Genomic DNA, 20,000 nt, shown 5'->3' on the forward strand with positions numbered 1-20,000 from the left:
TGAAGTTTAATTGTGCATTTTTACCTATCAAAGATTTACCCATCCTCTTCTTCCCCTTCCAAAAATATTAAACCTTTGATTATATATAAGCACACAGCTATGGTGTAAAAGTGAACATTTATTAGAATCACATTAATTTAATTGTAAGACAGTGGTTACAGGTTTTGATACAATCACAACAAAGCTTAATCCAGCCTAGCACATACAAATGACAGCGTAAACCTTAGAAATAGGTTTGTTTAAACACATAAAACTGCTTTCAGATTGACATTTTAAATGAAGGAAATTCAATCACTTCAACAGCACAAACAGCAGGCCATCCCATACCAGTTGTATCTCCTCTTTTTTTTTGTTTACATATTCGACACGAGTGAAATGCAGAACAGGGCTCTTGTGTACCTTTTCAAACATGATATTCTAGTGATTTGAGAGGCTTGTGTTCTGTATATGAGATGAGTGGAAATGAATACTGTAAATGTGTGGTACTGCTTATGTCAAGTGAGCAAACTGAAGTGTTATGGAGCCTATGATCAGTTCCAATATAACAAGCTTAGAAAAACACTCACCTTGTGATCACTGCAGATACACACAGTAGAACTTTGCTACTCCACATATAATTTGCAGAAAAAAAATGGCACTGACTTCTTAGCAACAGAACAGAGTTCTGTACAGAGATCTCATAAGACTAAATACTTAAAGTGTAGACTATATTGCAAAACACCTATAACTGTCAAAGTAAATGAACAAAAGTATATTTTGTGGTGTATTACCCTTGATTATTTGTTCATTTACACGCTGAAACTTACTCACCAATTTTCAATAGGACCTCAGTATTAATTAGTTTGGTGGTACTGTATATAAACACTTGTTTGCTTAAGCTTAATAATTTCACAATGAATGTCACCTGCATGTACGGTAACAGTCAGGACATTAATGTATAGCAATGAAGCAGGTTAATAAAACAGATTTTTAAAACAGGTGCTTATGCCCCCATTGAGCATACCATAATATATTAGTAAATGCAAAGCCATTAGTCTTGTTTCTAGGGTTCAAAATAAAAACTTCTAAATTAGTTATATGCAGTGGTGTAGCCATGTCTGTCACAGAATATTAAACACACAAGGTGGATGAGATGATATCTTTTATTGGACGAACTGTTGGTGAGAGAGAAGCTTTTGATCTTCCATGGAGCTCTTCTTCAGGTCTGAGAAATGTACTTAGTCACAGCTAAACACAATGTGGAACAGATAGCGTAACAGATAACACATATTTCAATGGATCATTCAAGGTCAAGTGGCCTGTTAGCACCCCTCCAGTTCTAGGGGCGGAAGAAATATGGGGGAAGGCAGCTTGGGTAGGGGGGTTGTTAGTGGATACAAGATTGTTATAAGCCATACATTCAGTGTCTCTGTTCAGTCCATGATTTTTAGTCTCTAGCAAAGTTATGAATTTAAACTCAGAGGCTCACCTTTTGAAAGTGTTGTGCAGGTTTCCTTTGAGGATGAGGACTGATACATCAAATATAGAGTGATCACTCTGAGAAGTTTTCATCCATAGGTGATGTGTTTTTGTCTTATAATTTTCACTGGATTTATGGTTTATCACAACAATCTATACCCCATTAACATCAGCACTGGAATAGGGGGGGCTATGGCCCTCCCACTTTTTGAAAGCGGACAGGCCTGGCCTGTCCACTTTTCACCACATGCCCTGCCCCCAACTTTTGCCTGAGGCCCACCCCGCCAGGCCAGCAACTGGAGCCTGGCTGGAGAGCCTGGGCAGCAGGGGGCACTGTGCCGCTGACTCAACACTTCCACCTGCCCAGGGTGGGGGGCCAAAGAGAAGCCCCTAGTCCATGTCCCTGCCCCTGGGCTCCCCATCCAGGGCAGGTGAAAGGTCCATGCCTTCTCACAGCTGACTGGCTGTGTGGCTCTTACCACAGCCAGGCTGCAGCTCCGAGGCCCTATCCCCCGGCTGGAGCTGGGTTGGGGTAAAAGCCACAAGCCCTCCACCTACCCTGGGCAGGAGGCCTACAGGGCGGGGACACAGACCATGGGCTGCTCTAGGGACCCCCGCAAACCCCAGGCAGGTGGAGAGTCCGCAGCTCCCAACCTGCTCCAGCTTCCGGCTTGGCAGGAACTCGGGCAGAGCCACAGAAGGGGCAGGAGCCCTGGTCCCCCCCCATTTTTGGGAAGCTCAGCTGGAGCTAACAACCCTCCCCCAGCTGCCTTCTCCCCCTTTCCATTTCCCCCTATGACTGGAAGGGTGTTAGTGGGGCACTTCACCTTGAATGGTCCCTTGAAATGTGTGTTAACTACTTATGCTAAACAATCTGTTCCACCTGGTATTTAGCTGTGACTCTCAGAGTACATTTCTCAGACCTGAAGTGTAGTACGCTCAAAAACTTCTCTCTCTCACCAACAGAGTTGATCCAATAAAAGATATTATCTTACCCACCTGCTCTCTCTAACTTTTAAATTGCACATTTTTAACTTTCCCTTTAGATTATTCCCTTCTCTCCATGATGTCAAGTGCTACCCCAGCGTATTTTACATTATCTATCTACTCATCTGAATAGTCAGAAGGGCAAAGTATATAATCTAGGTACAAGTCTACAGTGATTAAGCAATAAAATTGATGTTAAAACAGGATGGTTCCAATAAACAAATTACTTCTTACAACCTGCATTCCCTTTATAATACATTAACTCTCATGTACTTGTGTGAAAAATCTTTGTATTGTATACTTCCATTAATATCAAATGGTCTGGTTGCAGCTCTGTTGCTAAAAAATGAAACCACCTTAACAGCTCATACCAGTTTGATATACAGATCATAATAGGGTTCTTTGGTATAATGAAAAAAATTCCATAGTAAACAGTTAATTCCCAATCTTTCTGTATTAACTGAAAAAAGCAGATTTTTCACAAATGTTGACATAAAATGTAGGTGAACAAATAAGTCTTTGGTTGCATAAAACCAAGTTCCATATTGTTACGTTTCACATTTAAAGTTGTCACATGTACTTTCCTTTCTGTTAAACATGACAATGTATTGAAGCTGATTCATTTGTTTCCTTAAGTCACTGGTGCTTATAAAACAGTATAATTACTGAAGTCGTCACCTATGATGCTCTCAAATGTAGAGAGAGGTCTTGAATTGAAATCCCTTTCTTTTATCCTTTTTTGGAGGTTTTAAATTTTTGTTCCCTTTTTTAAAACTTTAAATGGGATATTTTCTTGTAGGCCTGAATGAAGCAACTTAGCAAAACAGTAATACTGACAAACAGCATCTTACACCATTAGCTAAACATTAAAATGATGGCAGTGAACATTTACAATATGTGAAACACCAGGAGACTTCAGAGGAGATTTATGTGAGTCCAATTTCTTCAAGTACACTACGTGGGGTCTCTGCTTCCTGTGGAGGGAAAATTTGAGACAGTGGTAAACAGATCCTGTGCTCCTACTAAACAAGCTTATATGTGGAAAGTTAATATGGAAAGTGCTTAATTAAAAAAAATCATAAGGAAAAATGTGTTTATATGTATGACATCAGATGCATTTCTAAAAGGATTAAGAAGTTTGCCATGGTTTACAGGGATGGCTTGTAAGCTTTAAGACCTCTTAACACTAAAAAGAAAATAAATCAACAGACCTTCCATCATGGAACAAGTCACAACTTAGTAAAACAGACATGAATTTTTAAAAATCATGTAATGGATTAACTTTATTTCATTTTGTGATATTTTATGGAGAACCCAAAATCCCTCAAGTAAAAATGAAATGGCTGACGTACTGTACAGCTACAATATCCTTTAAACCTAAGTTTTGGAAGCAACAGGTCCTAGTCAGACAGAAACAACAGTATTAATTCTCAAAATAGCCCTCCCAGCTAGAGACACTATTGTATACTGGATAACAACTATTTGAGAAGGATGAAATGGCCAATCTTGAAGTGAAGGGAAGCCCAAGATTTTGTGCTCTAGTATTCTAGACCAGGTATAAACTTCTGGAACCAGTTCTCTCCTAAAGGTACTGCACTAAATTTTCAATGAAGACCTTTGGCCAAATAAAGCAAATAAGTGTTTAATATATTTATATATACTAAAGTCTGTATCCGACTTTCATTTTGGGAATTTGAAGAAATACTTCGAAGCAACTGGAAGAAGATCTAGCCAATTAGAAAAACTGGGCTGTCCATTTCCACAATTACTAGCAACATCATCACAGTCAATGAAAAGAGATACTGTGTCTTTATGAAACCAAAACCAAAGTAATTTTAAAGCACCCAGAGAATGAAAAAACACAAACTTACTTTAGCATCCTAAGACAAGGCATGTCATGAAGCAAGAAAAAGAAAGATTACAATTTAGCAGCAAATCCTCAGAAAGCTTAGTTTTACAGACTATTTAAATGCATTTTAAAAGTGTCAGTTTACTAGTCTTGTACCTATTTGACTCAAGTGGTTTAGTATTGTAACACACTAGCACTTCAGAAATGAGTCATTTAACCTCTATACATGTAATACGTAGAATGATCAAGTTTTTAATCTTAGATTAACCCATGTGTATACACTGATTTACTATTAAAGGCAGAAAGGTAAGTATTAAGACAGTTCCACTTCACTTGAAACAGGTGTATTTTTGTACTTTGAAAGGACACTGTTGAGCAGCTTACGCCCAACATTTGACCCAAGAGGTCCATTCTACCCTCAATGTATACACAACTCCATCAATAATCCTGGAAATTAAGTAAGAAAAGGAGACTAAAATCACTCAATGTTATTACAATCTGATTAAGAAAATCCTGTGGATTTTTTCAGTCCACCCACTTTTCAATAAAATTAAAAATTTCCCCTTTCTAATAAAGCCAAGGACATAAAAATCTCACTTCCAACCATGTAACACCCACAGATATGTTTTCCCACTGAAGAAATATTTAAATATTCTCAGACCTGTACTGACATGGAAGCTCGTGTGAAAGAGCCTTGGCATACTATCAATTATAAAAATGTTAAAAATACTTTTGCAAATTTCTACTCCATAATAATAATAATAAAAAAAGATTCTAAAATGGGGTGGGCAAACTACGGTTCGTGAGCCAAATCTGGCCCCTCAGGGCTTTGGATCTGGCCCGTGGGATTGCCCCCCATGGTGCCGCAGGCCCCCCGCTGCTCTCAGAAGCGGCCGGCACCACGTCCCTGGGCCCCCCCGGGGGAGGGGAGAGAAGAGGGCTCCATGCGTTGCCCTTGCCTCCAGGCACCGCCCCCACAGCTCCCATTTGCCAGGAACGGGGAACCGCGGCCAATGGGAGCTTCGGGGGAGGTACCTGGCGATGTGGCAAGGGCAGCACGCGGAGCCCTGTGCCCCCCCGCTCCCTCAGGGGCCACGCTGGGTTGTGGTGCCGACTGCTTCTCTGAGTGGTGTGGTGTGGGGCCAGGGCAGGCATGCAGGGAGCCTGCCCTGGCCCGGTGTGCACCACTGCCACCCCGGAACCGCTTTAGGTAAGCAGCGCTGGGCCGGAGCCCAAACCCCTCCTGCACCCTGCCCCCCCCAACTCCCTGGCCTAAGCCCCCTGCCTGCACCTTGCACCCCAACTCCCTGCCCTGAGCCCCCTGCTGCACCCTGTACCCAAGTCCCTGCCGAGCCCTCTGTCGCACCCCGCACACCTCCTGCACCCCTGTCCTGAGCCCCCTCCTGCACTCCACACCCCTCCTGCACCCCAACCCCCTTCCCTGAGCCTGTTCCTGCACACCACACCCCAACCCCCTGCCCCGGCCCTGCATACAATTTCCCCACCCAGATGTGGCCCTCAGTCCAAAACGTTTGTCCATCCCTGTTCTAAAATGAAATATCAAAACGGGTGAGAAAAGAAACAGCATTTTCATGCTTTGAGAATATTACAGAACAAAAACAAATTGAAAAGTATATTAAAACAATGAGCTGACAGGGTCTTTTTAAGTATTTGTTTCCCTGTGCACTAATTTTAAGCATTTATTATAATAAATGAGGGTTGAACTTTATTCCGATGGTTGAATTAAGAGAAATAGAACTGTTAAATTCTCATGCAAGCTGCTGGAAGCTTGATGTCCACATTTATCCTGTTTATTTTAATGCAATTTTTCAACATTTGTCAGGGATAGTCTAGGTTTACTTGGTCCTGCCTCAGGGCAGGGTGCTTGACTTGATGACTGCTAGGTCCCCTGCAGCCCTACATTTCTGTGATTCTAACTTTTAATTATAATGGATTTGAAAACCTACAACTACAGAGGTGAAATTGATTATTTCCTAAATGACCAAAAAATACTTTTCACAATAAACTACATAACTATAGATTAATATTGTCACTTCAATTTTTGTACACTAAGGAACTTTTCTGCCACAGTATATTCAAATTCCAGATAATCTTTAATTGTAAAAGTATTTACTGTACTCAAAATAAAGTTTCTTCCAGCTAACTGATCCTGTGTAGTTAAGTGCATTGCTTCACTGATGACTCAAATAAAATTCAATGGAATTTGACTGGATACTGTGTTATTAAAAATCTAGAGCTAGACCTCACGAGTAAATCATGATGTATGCTTATTGTACAATAGCGATAAGCAATACTCTTGTGACAGACATTTTATCGTGAATTCTTACCAACTGCCTTCATCATTCCAATTTAGGATGCCTTGATATTTTTAAACATTTTGTTACGAACTGTAGGAATCAATTTAAGACTTAAAAAAACAGACAGGATCTATGCTATATTTAGTTCTATTTGTGTTTTTTAGATTTAGAAAACATTAGCATACATTTTTATCTAGCTGTTATGGAATGCTTTTTACAACATTTTATATGGCACCTGCAATACAGAATTTAACAGAGGTAACAAATACACATTTGAAATACCAGAACCAAGAGTTGAAAAAAAAGTCATTCACAGGAGACAGAAGTGCATGCAATACTTTATTTCAGACATGCCAGGAAAGCTAATTCATTATCTAGTCATTTAAAAGCAAGCAGCTATATACAGATAACAAGAGAAACAGCATCTTGTTACAGCTCAATGCATAGCATTTTAAGCCAACAGGCACGAGAGAATGCAGATTAAAGTAGCATTAACCAACTGCACATGTTCACACAAACTGTTAATGTCTTACAAAAAAGAGTAACAAACTTGGAAATGGAAAACCACCCCTATAATCTAATTTTCTATAACATATTCCAAAATGCTGAAAAATCAAATCCAAAAATTCCCCTTTCATGTCCCCCAATTTTTTAAAGTCAGATAGACATTTAAAATGTAGTGCATTACCATATATGAAATACTTTTGAAATTTTAAACTGTTTGTGGTCGATTTAACCAGTTCCTTTCTCTTTAAATGTATGTAATCTTTGCCTTAAAGATAAACCAGCTCTATATAATGTAACAATATTCACTTTTAGTGGGCAATATAGGGTGAAGTATATGTCTTCATCCTGGCTCTGCATACACGCAGGATAGTTATTTTAATAGACATCTTTAAAGCAGTCTTCCTTTTGCGATTAAATACATTTCAAACTACAAATACTGATTAATGAACATTAAGATTTTAATATGCTAGTAATGACTGAATAGTAAAAGCAAAAAGTTACAACTCTGAAGTATTAGGTTGCAAAGAAATGTACTTGGGTAACAATTTTAACCATTACTAGGAGGACAAGTGCTCAAGCGTACTCAACCTTTAAACACAAATCAGAATGTTAGAACTCTGAGATTTTGTGACATTACAAAAACATTATCTATCTTAAGTGCCAATGATTGGGAATAACAATTTCTCCCCGCTACCTCTATACAAAACAAACAGTAAATCACCACTGCCCCTAACAAATACTTTCAAAAGAAATTAAAAGTAAAGATAGAGGAAAATGCATTTTACTTTTGCATTTTTCATTAGAGATGTATACAGTTTTACAACTATACATAAAGCTTATACATATGTATGTATATATTCTATACACACTTTAAAAAGATAAGGCTTACACTATTTCATGGGATCACTAGTTTCTCTCTATAAACTTCTGATGTATACTACAATTTTATATGTATTTTAAAGTAACACCACAGCTGAAATATTTAAAAGATCAAGTAATGTTACAATATGTACTTATTCAAGCTGAATGACTTCCACACAAATGTTAAACAAAAGACTTGAAACTTTTCACACCGTAAGAGATCATATGCTGACAAGAACAAGTTATATCAAGATGAGACATGAGAATACACAAACAGAAGGGGAGAAGGAAAGTACAACAGCAAAGATAATGGTTGTGGTTTAGTCTAGTGTGTTCAAGATGATTGATTTCACCAAGCTGAGGATAAAGTTCTGCCATGAATAAGTCAGGTCTATCTCCTCTCTGAAATTCTGCATGCATGATGAATGAAGTCATTTAGTAAACTGGGACATTAAAGTATTCATGACGTGGCTACAAAAAGAAATGTATACATTCTTACACATAGTACACAGGTGGACATATATACAATAAATATTCTTGCCAAAAGGTTCTTACAATACTATCTCTAATATAGAACTACACACTAGCCTTGTCTCCACTAGCCCTTTGGGGGAAATATTTTACCATTGTACTACCATTAATGCTCCTCCACTGGTGATATAATGCAGGGAGCACTAAGACAGGGCACAGGCATTTTTACCACTATATCATCTAGATCTAATATAAGTGGATCCAGAAGACATGGGTTACAACATGTTGGAGATCTATCTGCGTAAGCTCTTTCACCACTGCTTCCAGTAGTAGCACTGCCCCAGTGAGATTTCCAAGAAATTTCCAAGATTTCATGTAGACACAGCACCATCATTATTCCAAGTACGGTTATTGTTTGTTTTTTTGGGAAAAGATGTCCCTTTTTTCTTTCCTTTATATAAACACCACAAATGTCATTCATAGATTGAAGACTGCCTTTCATACTGTTAGGACAGCTCCTTTAGAAGTGGTGAATACAACATCCATATAACAATATGCTGCTAAAATGTTTGTGTTTGGATATTGAGAGCTTTATAAACTTATCTAATCTTCTACTGTGCATTGCATGTGGAAAGGACCCATATCAACTACCTTAAACCAGATTATGGCTGGTGCTACCAACACTTTATCTGCACCAGTTCCAGCCAACAAAGACTTGCCCACACTAGGGCTCCGCATACTAATACCAGTGCATTTGAAACGATGATAGTGCAGATAAGAATTTTCTGATAAAATTCTGTAGTGTGAGTCCTGCCTCTGAAGGTACAAATATTTTAATCAGATACTCAGAAAGGAACTGTATTTCAATTAAATTTACCAAAATGATGGGTCGGTATGTTTTTCCTTACAGTTATCATCTACAGCATAGTACAAATTGTTAAAGGAAGTTAAAGGAATATTCTACAAAAATTAGAATTCCATTTGTACCTCCAAGAGGTTCAGCTGCAACAATTCATTTTTCTGTGGTTTTAAAATGTGTATGTCTCATGAAGAGGGGCCAGATACTATCAAGATTCCCTCCTCTCAAAAAAGCACTTTTGTTTAATGACTGCAAGACTTCCCTAACTCAGTGTCCTGATCAAAAACTTTTCACAGATTAAATCTTACTATTTCACTGAAAATACTCTTGATTATTAGAATAACAGTTTGCTCTTGGACTGCATTATGAATATGCACATTAGTAAAACCGCTTCAGTTGCAGTATATTTTTAAAACCCACACAGCATTCACAACACATGTTCACTTTATGCAATGCATTACGATGTCTTGAGGACATTTGGGTCAGAATTTCAAAAGCGCTCAAGGGATTTAGGAGCAGAAACCACACTGAAAGTTGACTGGGGACATTTACTTTTCAGTCTGTCAGGCATTTTTTGAAAATCTCCCTGTCAGTTACTATCCTTTACTGTATGCCAATTAAAGACATTGTTTCACTTTCCATTCCAGGAGTCAACAAGAAATCTCAATACAAACAAAATTCTTAAAAAGGGATGGAAATACTTACAAGAAGAACTTCCACACTTGCTAATCTTATCCATAACCCCCCCCCCCCCAATATAGCTGGTCTTTAAATATCTCCAATTCAGTTTAATGTCAAATGTTTTTAACAAATCACAAAGAATAAAAATGTATAATTCCCAATTTCCATGGAAACCATTCTTGAGGAAGTAACGTTACTCTGCAATGTTTGCGACCCATTGCAGCCCCCCAGTTATTTAGAAATTGACTATAAACAAGTGAATTGACTAATTCAGCACTTCTAAAACTATGTTACATATACCATTGGTAGGAGAGCAACAATCAAGTGGCATATGGGTTGGTTTAAACTTATAATGGATTCTTATTCAGATATGAACTGCACTGATTAAATTAGTAAAAATGCTATGGCATGACAGGTCTTGAAGTTTGAAAACTTTCTCATTGCCCAACCCAAAACAGATGTAAACTAACAAATAGTGAAGAGAAAGTTTCAGTCCTGGTCTACACTAGAAAAATCAGGCTGGTTTACCTGTGTCAGTCAGGCATGCGAAAAATCCACACCCTTAAGTGTTGTTAAACAACTTTAAGTCCTTGCGTAGACAGTGCTAGGGAGACAGAAGAATTATTCTGTTGACCTAGCTACCGCCTCTCGAGGAGGTGGATTATCTATGCTGACGGGAGGGGTTCTCCCATTGGCATACATACTGTCTACACTGAAGTGCTACAATGATGTAGCTGAGTTCTTGAGGCATATTTTCAGGGAGGAGGCATCTTCTAGAGCTGGGCCCTGGTGCTGTGGCCTTTGGGAAAGGAGGTATAGGCGCTAGCTCTACACCTACTGAGATCTCCCCCACGCAAGAGGTATTCCCTACAGGGTACTTACAGGAAGTTTCAGCTTCCCTTGTGCTGATTGAGTGGTGCAAGTTAGTGGACTAGGGGAAGCACTGCAAGATAGTAGACTGCCTATTTGAATATTTTGTTAAGGAGTCTAAAGAAATTGCTCTTTAACAATGGTATATGAATGTTAACTTTACTGTGTCTCTTAGTAAGTACATTTAAACTATCTGCCCCCAATTTAGATTTGGGAAAGGTATGTGAAATAGCCTTGAATGTGTATCATTTTCTCCTCCTGGAAGGGGTCTTGGGCTCCCCTCCCCTAGTCCAGCACCTGCCACTATTCCACCTGGCTGGGCTATCCCTCATCTCACAGGTACTTGAAAGCACTTTCTGCTCAGGGAGAAGGAAGATTTACTGAACCCAACAAAAAGAACTCACCAATTAATTTAAGATCTTCCCAGCACAGTGCCAATTTCTCTCCAGCACAGGGGGTTGCCTCTGTGTAATTCAACTTCTTGCAGGATTGGTACATGACAAATAAGAATGCCCTAATCCTTCACTTGATGGTTTATCCAGTTGCTATCTTGCTGTTTTTTGTACTTTCCAAATTAGATTTATTTTTATTCTTGCCTCAGTGCCAATACGGAATAAGCCTTAACTTTTGTTTCCTCTATGCTAACCTAAGGGCTTCCTGATGCTGTATTCCAGCTGAACAATAAAAACCCTACTCTGTTTTGAAAAGCAAATATTTGCTGAAATGCACTGGTCTTTGAAGGGAGTAAAAGTCTCTGAACAGGAATCTACTTCAATGGGACTTGCGGCACATAGCTCACAGTGAGAGAAACAGGAATGCTGGAGCCCAGCAGCACAGTTTTGGAGCCACTGAGGCTATGTGGCCTACCCTTGTGGCAGAGTGTGACCCTTTGGGGGTCTAGCACACTGAACATATCCTCCCCAGGGACTGTCTAAAGGTTAGGAAATGGCACAGATCCTGTAAATCCATGACATATGGAACAATGAATTTTCTACACCTGGTCACTAGCATGGCTGATGAATCTGCAGCTTCTCAGCTTGGCCACATGGCAAAAGAAGAAACATTTAAAGAGCCATTTAAAAAGGGGTGCTGCTCTGAAGCAGGGGGCTTGACCATCACCACATGTAAGCCAGATGTGCAGGAAACAGAAGGGGCAGAAAGGACTCTGCTCAGCTTGAACACTGATAAGTTTCAGACTCTCAGAAGGAACTAGATCAGGCCTGGGAGGGATGTGTCTCAGGCCTGTTCTCAAAGACCTGTAACTCTCAAATACTTCACGAGTAGAGTAACTGTGGTTAAGAAATTCCTTTGCTAAGCTGATGTTCCTTGCTTCCATGCCACTTTTTCCCTGAAGGTGTTAAACCAGAAGCTTGAGTTCCACTGCCTAGACGGAACTCTAGAGAGCGTGTCTAAGCAACTGGGGGCTCAGAAAATCTGAGACATTGGTTTCAGGGCCTAGGCGGCTGCACTGTGAAGTCCCATGTCCCAAGGAAGGACTCAGACACAAGGTCTGAGCCTGGGAGTGCAACCTAGAGACCCAGGACTACAAACAATTAGTAGATTCTACCCAGACCCCGTGGGCTTAGAAGCACTTGGAACCCAGCAGTTAGGTCTACTCACAATAGACTTGTATTCGTACAGTTGCAGCACAACTGTCCACGTTGTGACATCAACCACCCACTTCTGAAAATCACTAGTCATTTTTGAAAATTTAAACTCCAACACTTCGCCTGACATCATGAGCTTGGGTTTCAGATTTCTCTTTCTCAAATACTTATTTGGAAATTAATGCATCATGAGTACTACTTCAAATGACACAGTCTTTCTTAGGGGAAGTATGTTCAAAGGAACCGAAGCGAGTAAGGCTCCTCTGAAAATCCCAGCCTGTCACCAAGGATTTGTATACATTAGGAAAGTGGTTCAGATGAGATTCATGTTAGCTAAAATATCTAGCTAACCCCAACGTAACCTTAATCCTTTCCCAAGCATACATATACAGGTTAACAACTTTTGCCTCAATTTAGCTGACTGATGTCCGTAATAGTTAAACTGAGGCAATATTGTGTCTAGATCAGGGAAAAGTTGATATTAGCTCTCTAAGTACATATGCATTAAATGATGATGCATACACCATCACTGTAGTATCTGAACACCTTCTACATAAAATCAATAGCAATAGTGAAATCCCTAGTGGACTTCATAGAGTCTCTTACTGCTCCATTTTTGGGATCAATATTCTGCGTAGCGTAGAGGATGATTTTTAAGGTTGGTTTTGTTTTTCTGGTAGGGGTTTAGAGGTAGGAGAGAGAAATGCATTAAACTGTGAGTGGAAATGTGTTAACTAACCTCAGGCCAACCTTGATCACTTTTCCTAGTCTAAACAAATACAAAACTGGAGCAACAAATCAGTAGTCAGTATAGAATTGGTAATAACTGTAGTCCATTTTTCAGTAGTGTTTTTGGTCAAAGAAGCAAACTATCTTTGGGGGAACAGTGAGAAGTCTTGATTAAGATTGAAATCTTCATTAACAACTATCAATTGGAATAGATTTCAAGGAAAAATGCACTTGAAGATAAGATTGCAAACTGAATGATCCCCCCCACCCCCACACACACAATTTGTTTAGGAAATATTAACAGGTTTACAGATCCTAGCCATGTAAATATAAGAAACAAAACAATTACAACAGTAAGATTTTGTTTAAAGAGACATTATACAGGAATCCATCAGATCTTAGATCAGTTTAGCAAATACAGGTTGAGTCACCAGGAAATATTTCATAAGAGACTTCTCTGTACAAAGCTGCTACTGTTCACTTTCTCTGCAGTTCCATCGTTAGGCAGTTCAAGCATTATTTTGCAAGGATATAAAAATTTTACACAGGCACACAGTGAAGTAAAACTGTCATTTCCCTAGTCTTCACTTCACCAGCCAAGGAAAGGGCGAGACACACAACAGTAGTGACCTCTCTCCTCCTCAATTCTCTACTGGGGAACCAGAAGTACCAGCTGAACCTTCATTCAGTGTAATCAGTCTTCAGTGGGTGTCTTTTTCCCCCCTCAATCTCTCCCACTTCTTCCCTGATCTGGTTGGAACAAAGGTGATAATCCCTTTAGAATGCAACACTTCACACCTGCCAGTTAATTGATAAATGGTGTATTCCAAAGGTCAGTAATACTCAGCGTCTGCCATACTGTAGCCCCAAACTACCTCTAGGAATTCCCATCCATGCCAGGTACCCAGTATCTAGCCAAGACCCATTTCCTATTTGGCAATGTAACATGGGAAAGGCAGGATGACAGCACAACCCCTAATTCGAGTACCCATGTCCTAAATGAATGTCCTTCAAATATAAATTTAGTATGTATCTTCCATATCATTATAAATAACTACCCTCCTATGGCGTGTAGGACTATATAAAGACCACACTGGAAGTTGTTTTAATAAGATACAGTAAGTGCCAATAATTCTAATGAAGGCTCCATCCCATAGGACAATTAATTAACTGCATGAAAAAAGTGCTGTAAGGCTTTCACATGGAGCTCCACCCAACTAAGTTTCAAAAATATTCCAAACAAACAAATGCATTGTTATGAATGTTTATTCTCTATTTCCCTTAAACCAGCCTATTAATTTTATTGAATTAATCCAAGTTTTTGTTCTTGTGCCCTAAATCTTCATCCTACACAATTTATCAAGTCCCCGTCCCTCTTCCCACACGCTTTACAACGCTGAACTCCCTCACATTCCAAAAAAGTAAAAAGACTCCCTTCCTCCAAATCAATTCCAGAGTGAAAGTCATTAATAATGTTAAATCTAGATAAGTTATAACTGAATCTATGAGGGCCACAAGATTTTTACTGTTTAAACACAGATGCCAACAATGGTATTAACGGACATGATTTTGAATACAATTTCGTGGTCACTGTAGACCAGAACAAACCAAAAGCATGGTAGTCAGCTGACATGAACCTGATTTTTTTGTCCTTGTTTACCCTATTAAAATGCATGCAGCATCATGTAAATCGTAATTGCTGGCAATCACGTTCATGTAGGATTAAACAGTGTAGTGCAATCCAGCCCCTTTAAAGTTAAAACTTTATCCGCACTCTTGGATGCCATCACAGGAGTCATCAAATGAACAGCAAAATTTTATTTAAAAGGCAAAAAAAGACTCAGATTCATAGACTTTAAGGTCAGAAGGGACCATTATGATCGTCTAGTCTGATCTCCTGCACAACGGAGGCCACAGAATCTCACCCACCCACTCCTATAATAAACCTCTAAGCTATGTCTGAGCTTATTGAAGTCCTCAAATCATGGTTTAAAGACTTCGAGGTGCAGAAAATCCTCCAGCAAGTGACCCGTGCCCCACGCTGCAGAGGAAGGCGAAAAACCCCCAGGGCCTCTGGCAATCTGCCCCGGAGGAAAATTCCTTCCCAACCCCAACTATAACAATCAGCTAAATCCTGAGCATGTGGGCAAGACTCACCAGCCAGACACCCAGGAAAGAATTCTCTGGTGACTCAGATCCCACCCCATCTAATATCCCATCACAGGCCATTGGGCATATTTAAGAAAATTTAACCATTAAAATAATTATGTATCACATACATAAACCAAAATTATGACTCTAATCATAAAAGGCAAACTGAGCATCTGAACTCATTCTTTGCAAAATTTATTTTCTTAAAGATGAAATTTCCTTTCATTACTTGAAAAATTTGTGTACATTTACATTCAATTGGTCTAATGAATTAAGTCTTAATCTTTATATATCTGAAACTACACTTGAAATAAAACATTCCTGGTTGCATCTGTACACACTAAAAGTTGATACATTACATAAAGGTAGTTAAATATAACTGACCTTGACTAATAGGCTTTCAAAGTGACTCATTTTTCAGGTGTGTGCTTTCTGAAGACAGTCTTACCTTTTCTTTGTAACACTGCCACAATGTATTCCTCTTTTAGGGGCCTGCACAAAAATATGTTGCAATGCACTATATATGCAGATAAGTTTGTTCTCTCATGCAGCATCACCCAGTATTAGATATACAGTCAATTGAAGCAGCACCCATTCTACACAGGGGCCCATGTCATTTGCCTACCAGAGGTAACAGTGCAATTTCCAGTAAACATATGTTTAAGTGGGTTGCTTACAAGTAAACAAAGCCAAACATCTGTTTAGTAATTAATTTTGGTATACTACTTCTCTAAACTCCATTAACCCACTTAATTACCAACACCAAAACAAAACTCATAAAAAAAAATCACATTTCAAACTGATGCTGTTAGTATAAAAATGAAAATAAAACAGAACACCCAAAGCACTCTCCAAATACCATCATGCAAATGTTGCAGAAGGTTAAGCCCATCACCCATAATTTCTGCGTATATCCTTTACTCATCAGGCAAGGAATTCATTACACGTGCAACAGTCTCTGCATAGCACCCATTTAATCCATGCCACCAAAATGGTAAATCTGGTAGTTACCAATTTAGAGGGGGGTCAAAAGGGCTAAGGCCTTAGACTGCTCTTAATCATAAGATATCCTCAGACAAACCTCCCCAGTCTTCATTCTGGCTCTACAAACACAAAATCAAGCAGCAGTGAAAATTTCATAGTTACTACTTTAACAAATTATTTGTAGGTGGCTTTGTCTAGATACACTAAAAAAATATTCTGAACTTCATACAAAAAATAAAATCAGTTACTTATAGCACTAGTATACTTCAGCTGCTATTGATTTTCAAGAAAACAAATAATTTCATTAGATTAACTAAAGTCCACTGCTAGGAAAAATGCAACTAGCAAAGATGAAGAACATCTGTTTGAGGATCCCAATAAGCTGCATTGTAAGAAAAAGCTCACTATGGTTTGATTTTGATAATTTTTTAAACAGAAGCATAAAGTTTAAGGATAAAGGAGTTTTAAACCTTAAAAAAAAAAGTTTACTGAAAGTTGTTTAGAAACCCACATTAATAATTAACCCCCACCCAGGAACCAACTGAGCATTTTCTTACAAGAAAACTGTAATATCAATTGTTCACTACTTATAACCGTAAGATTTATGAAGTATCAGTAGGAAACTACAATATTTTGTATATATTTAATCCCTGTGGTTGTATTTCACACAGAAAACTGATTTTTTAAACCATTAATACTGCTCTGTAATTACAGCAAAATTGGTTTTATGCCTGTACAAGGCAAAAGTTACATTATAGGTTCACATATTAGCTACCATACTCCTCTCTGTTGCAGTTTAGAGCAAGTATTTTAATACAAAATTTACTCAACCCCATTTTTACATCACTTCTCCTCTGGTTACCATTATCAACAACTGAGTTCTATATGTTAATTCATAGCAATTATTTTCAGGTAGCATTACTATATACAAAATGTTAAAAACAGGAGATGAATTAAGTACAAATGTCAATGGATTATCAAATTTATTTAGATTACTGATTGTAAAAAAACCATTTTCTTTCTATGTTCAATCATATGGATTCTCTGGCTTAACATCTAAAAACACTCTGCAATTATTTGTTACGGACCTCAAAATTCAGCACTAGAATTTATATCTTCTTGGTCAAAATTTCTTCTTTTGCGTAGAGATAGACATAACAGAAGCTACTGCTAAAAGGGCACCAACAATGTGCTTGGTACTATACAAGACAGAGAAAGACAGTCCCAACACAAGGAACTTACAGTATAAGACACAGAATAGGACACAATGGGAGGACAGATGCAGTGTTAACTTACTATTCTTTTCCTATTGTTTTGAAGCCTCATGAAACACATCTTTAGCAACAACGTGAACAAAGAGGGTGAGAACACTACATGGCAAGCTATTCCATGCAACTGGAAAGCCTCTGTACATATGAAACATATTACTCTCTTCAGCATTGTGTTGATTCAAGGAAAGTATGAAATATACTGAAATGTAGATTATAAAAATGTCACTAAACAGGAAACACAGGATTTGAGAGACAAGATGTAGTAGCAGCTTTATTGTAAAGCAGAATGTTCTCCATTTGTTCAGAGAGCTTATTGTGCACATTGACGGATAACCCCAGTAGGTAAAATCCTCAAAGTAAGTATGATACATCCAATGGCAATGCAAAATTCTTCACATTGCCTTGTCACAGCATGCCTCAAGACTGTTCTGGAATAGAGCATCTCTAGGGATGAACTGGTAGTTTAGATTGCAGATATACTGATTCCTTGGCGTGTCTACAGAGATTGTTGATAATTTCATGATAATAGTTTTGGAACGTGGATGCTCTTCACTAGACCTTGCACCACAGAGGCTACTGAACAGCTATCAGATGGTAAGGACTTCCAATTAGTACTAATGAGTCTGAGAGCCTCTAAATAGGAAGTATTATCATTGGGATTTCTTGTAGTACTTTGAACACAGCTAGCTGTTCTAGAAAACTAAATCTAGCACTAGAGAGGAAGACATTTTCCAGCTGGCATATCTGACATTAAGAATTTATTTTCTATTTTTATTTTTAACTATATGAAGCTTTTGAGGACACAGCTCCTTTTTATAACGTCCTTCATAAAAAGACATATAAATTTTGAAGTCCCCTATCCAATTCCATGTGAACAAAATTGAAGGGGGGGAAAGAGGGGAAGGGGTATTGTTACACAGCTGAACAAATTTTTTGGGAGGCAGAATTGGTGAAATGAGGAGATTTTAAGGATCTAGGAAACTGCTTGAAAACCTGCAGCAGCACACATTAAGTGAAAATTCTCTGCAATCATGTTTCCTAACTAAAAAACTTATTTTCTATTTAGAGAAATTCGCATAGCAGCTTTTCATCTACCTTGGTTCCTATTCCTCCAAAGACACAAGAGAAAGAGTTTGTTGGTTGTTCATAAAAGAAAGCATGGTTAGTGGCATTAAAAGGCTGATAACTTTTATAATATAAAAAATATAAAAATTGTAACTTTTATAATATAGATTCCACACTAAACTAGCAACACCAGCTTAGCCTACCACTATTTTAACAAATTGAGAACTTGATCTCTATTTGCAAAAAGAAAAGGAGTACACTTCATCGGATGCTGTAGCTCATGAAAGCTTATGCTCAAATAAATTGGTTAATCTCTAAGGTGCCACAAGTACTCCTTTTCTTTTTGCGAATACAGACTAACAAGGCTGCTACTCAAACTTTATCTCTATTGTTTTAAGTAATACTAACCAACAGGGTGATGTTCCAATATTCCTGCAGTTTGCAAATATGCACACTTTTGTAATTTATCTATCACAAAGCCAGCTCTACTTCTATGATATGTTTAGGACATTTTAACAGTAGCCTCAAAAACAGTTAATGGAAAGTATATTAGTGAATTTATATACTTTTTTAAAACGTTTTACACAAATCCAACTACAAGCAGAGTAGTCAAACATCTAGCCAACCATAAAACAAATAATATAAAAACAGGATATAAAGATTATAAATCATATTTTATGCTCAGATATAATGCTATGAAGAGTTAAGTAATTATAAAACAGACACATACAAAGAATACATGATAATGTGGCATGGTTTAGAAGTTTTATTAGCATGACTTTGGGATGCCCGTATTTCTGCAAGTCATTGCAAACAAGTGCTCATCAAACCTCGATACCACACTACCATGTACCCCATATATGTCATGTTACCAAAGAAATTATCTTAGAAGTGTTTTATTTATAAATTGCTGTACAACCCAATGACAGCACACAGTATAACTGAATGACAACTAGTTCAACCCACATTACATAAAATTTGACTAAATATGAATTGTTCATAAAAGTTATATCCATTGTTTTAGCAATCTCTTCTTGGCTCATGGGGACAGAGACTTTAAAATATAAACATTTACTTCCATCATTCCATCAAAAGTAACTAACTGGGCAGGAAAGAATATAAAATTTATGTCTAATCAAGTTATAAGCTTGAAAACAAACATTTAAATAATTGACTTAATTTGGGTTAAGCTGTTGCAGTTTGCTTTGGAATTCAATATTTTGTAACAAGTTACCCAAATCTCAAGAAACAAGCTGTGCAAACGCTATTTTATTTCACAGTTAGAGCCTACAGAGCCTTCTATCCCAGAGGATTCCAAAGTGGCTCACAGAA

The 20,000-nt window shown here is 38.2% G+C and overlaps 1 protein-coding gene across 8 annotated transcripts in view; it reads right to left on the minus strand.

Moving 5' to 3' along the window:
- Positions 1 to 100: 100 nt before the first annotated feature.
- AP1S2 (adaptor related protein complex 1 subunit sigma 2) overlaps positions 101 to 20,000 on the minus strand; it is a 37,091-nt gene continuing 17,191 nt past the window's right edge. For 2 of the 8 annotated variants that reach the window (XR_006287856.1, XM_037900924.2), the window contains 2 exons: positions 4,317 to 4,325; positions 101 to 3,419 (listed from right to left, as the gene is read on the minus strand). Coding sequence is in view for 6 of the 8 variants with exons in the window: in XM_037900924.2 (XP_037756852.1) it covers positions 3,372 to 3,419; positions 4,317 to 4,325 (57 nt within the window). In the remaining 2 variants the exon portion in view is untranslated. Of the gene's footprint in view, positions 3,420 to 4,316; positions 4,326 to 6,933; positions 8,452 to 8,883; positions 15,841 to 16,359; positions 16,452 to 20,000 lie in introns of those variants that run through there. The other 6 variants (XR_005225597.2, XM_043537871.1, XM_043537874.1 and 3 more) reach the window with 6 other exon arrangements.

This window comes from Chelonia mydas, chromosome 1 (assembly GCF_015237465.2).
Source record: "Chelonia mydas isolate rCheMyd1 chromosome 1, rCheMyd1.pri.v2, whole genome shotgun sequence".
NCBI classification, from domain to species: domain Eukaryota; kingdom Metazoa; phylum Chordata; order Testudines; family Cheloniidae; genus Chelonia; species Chelonia mydas.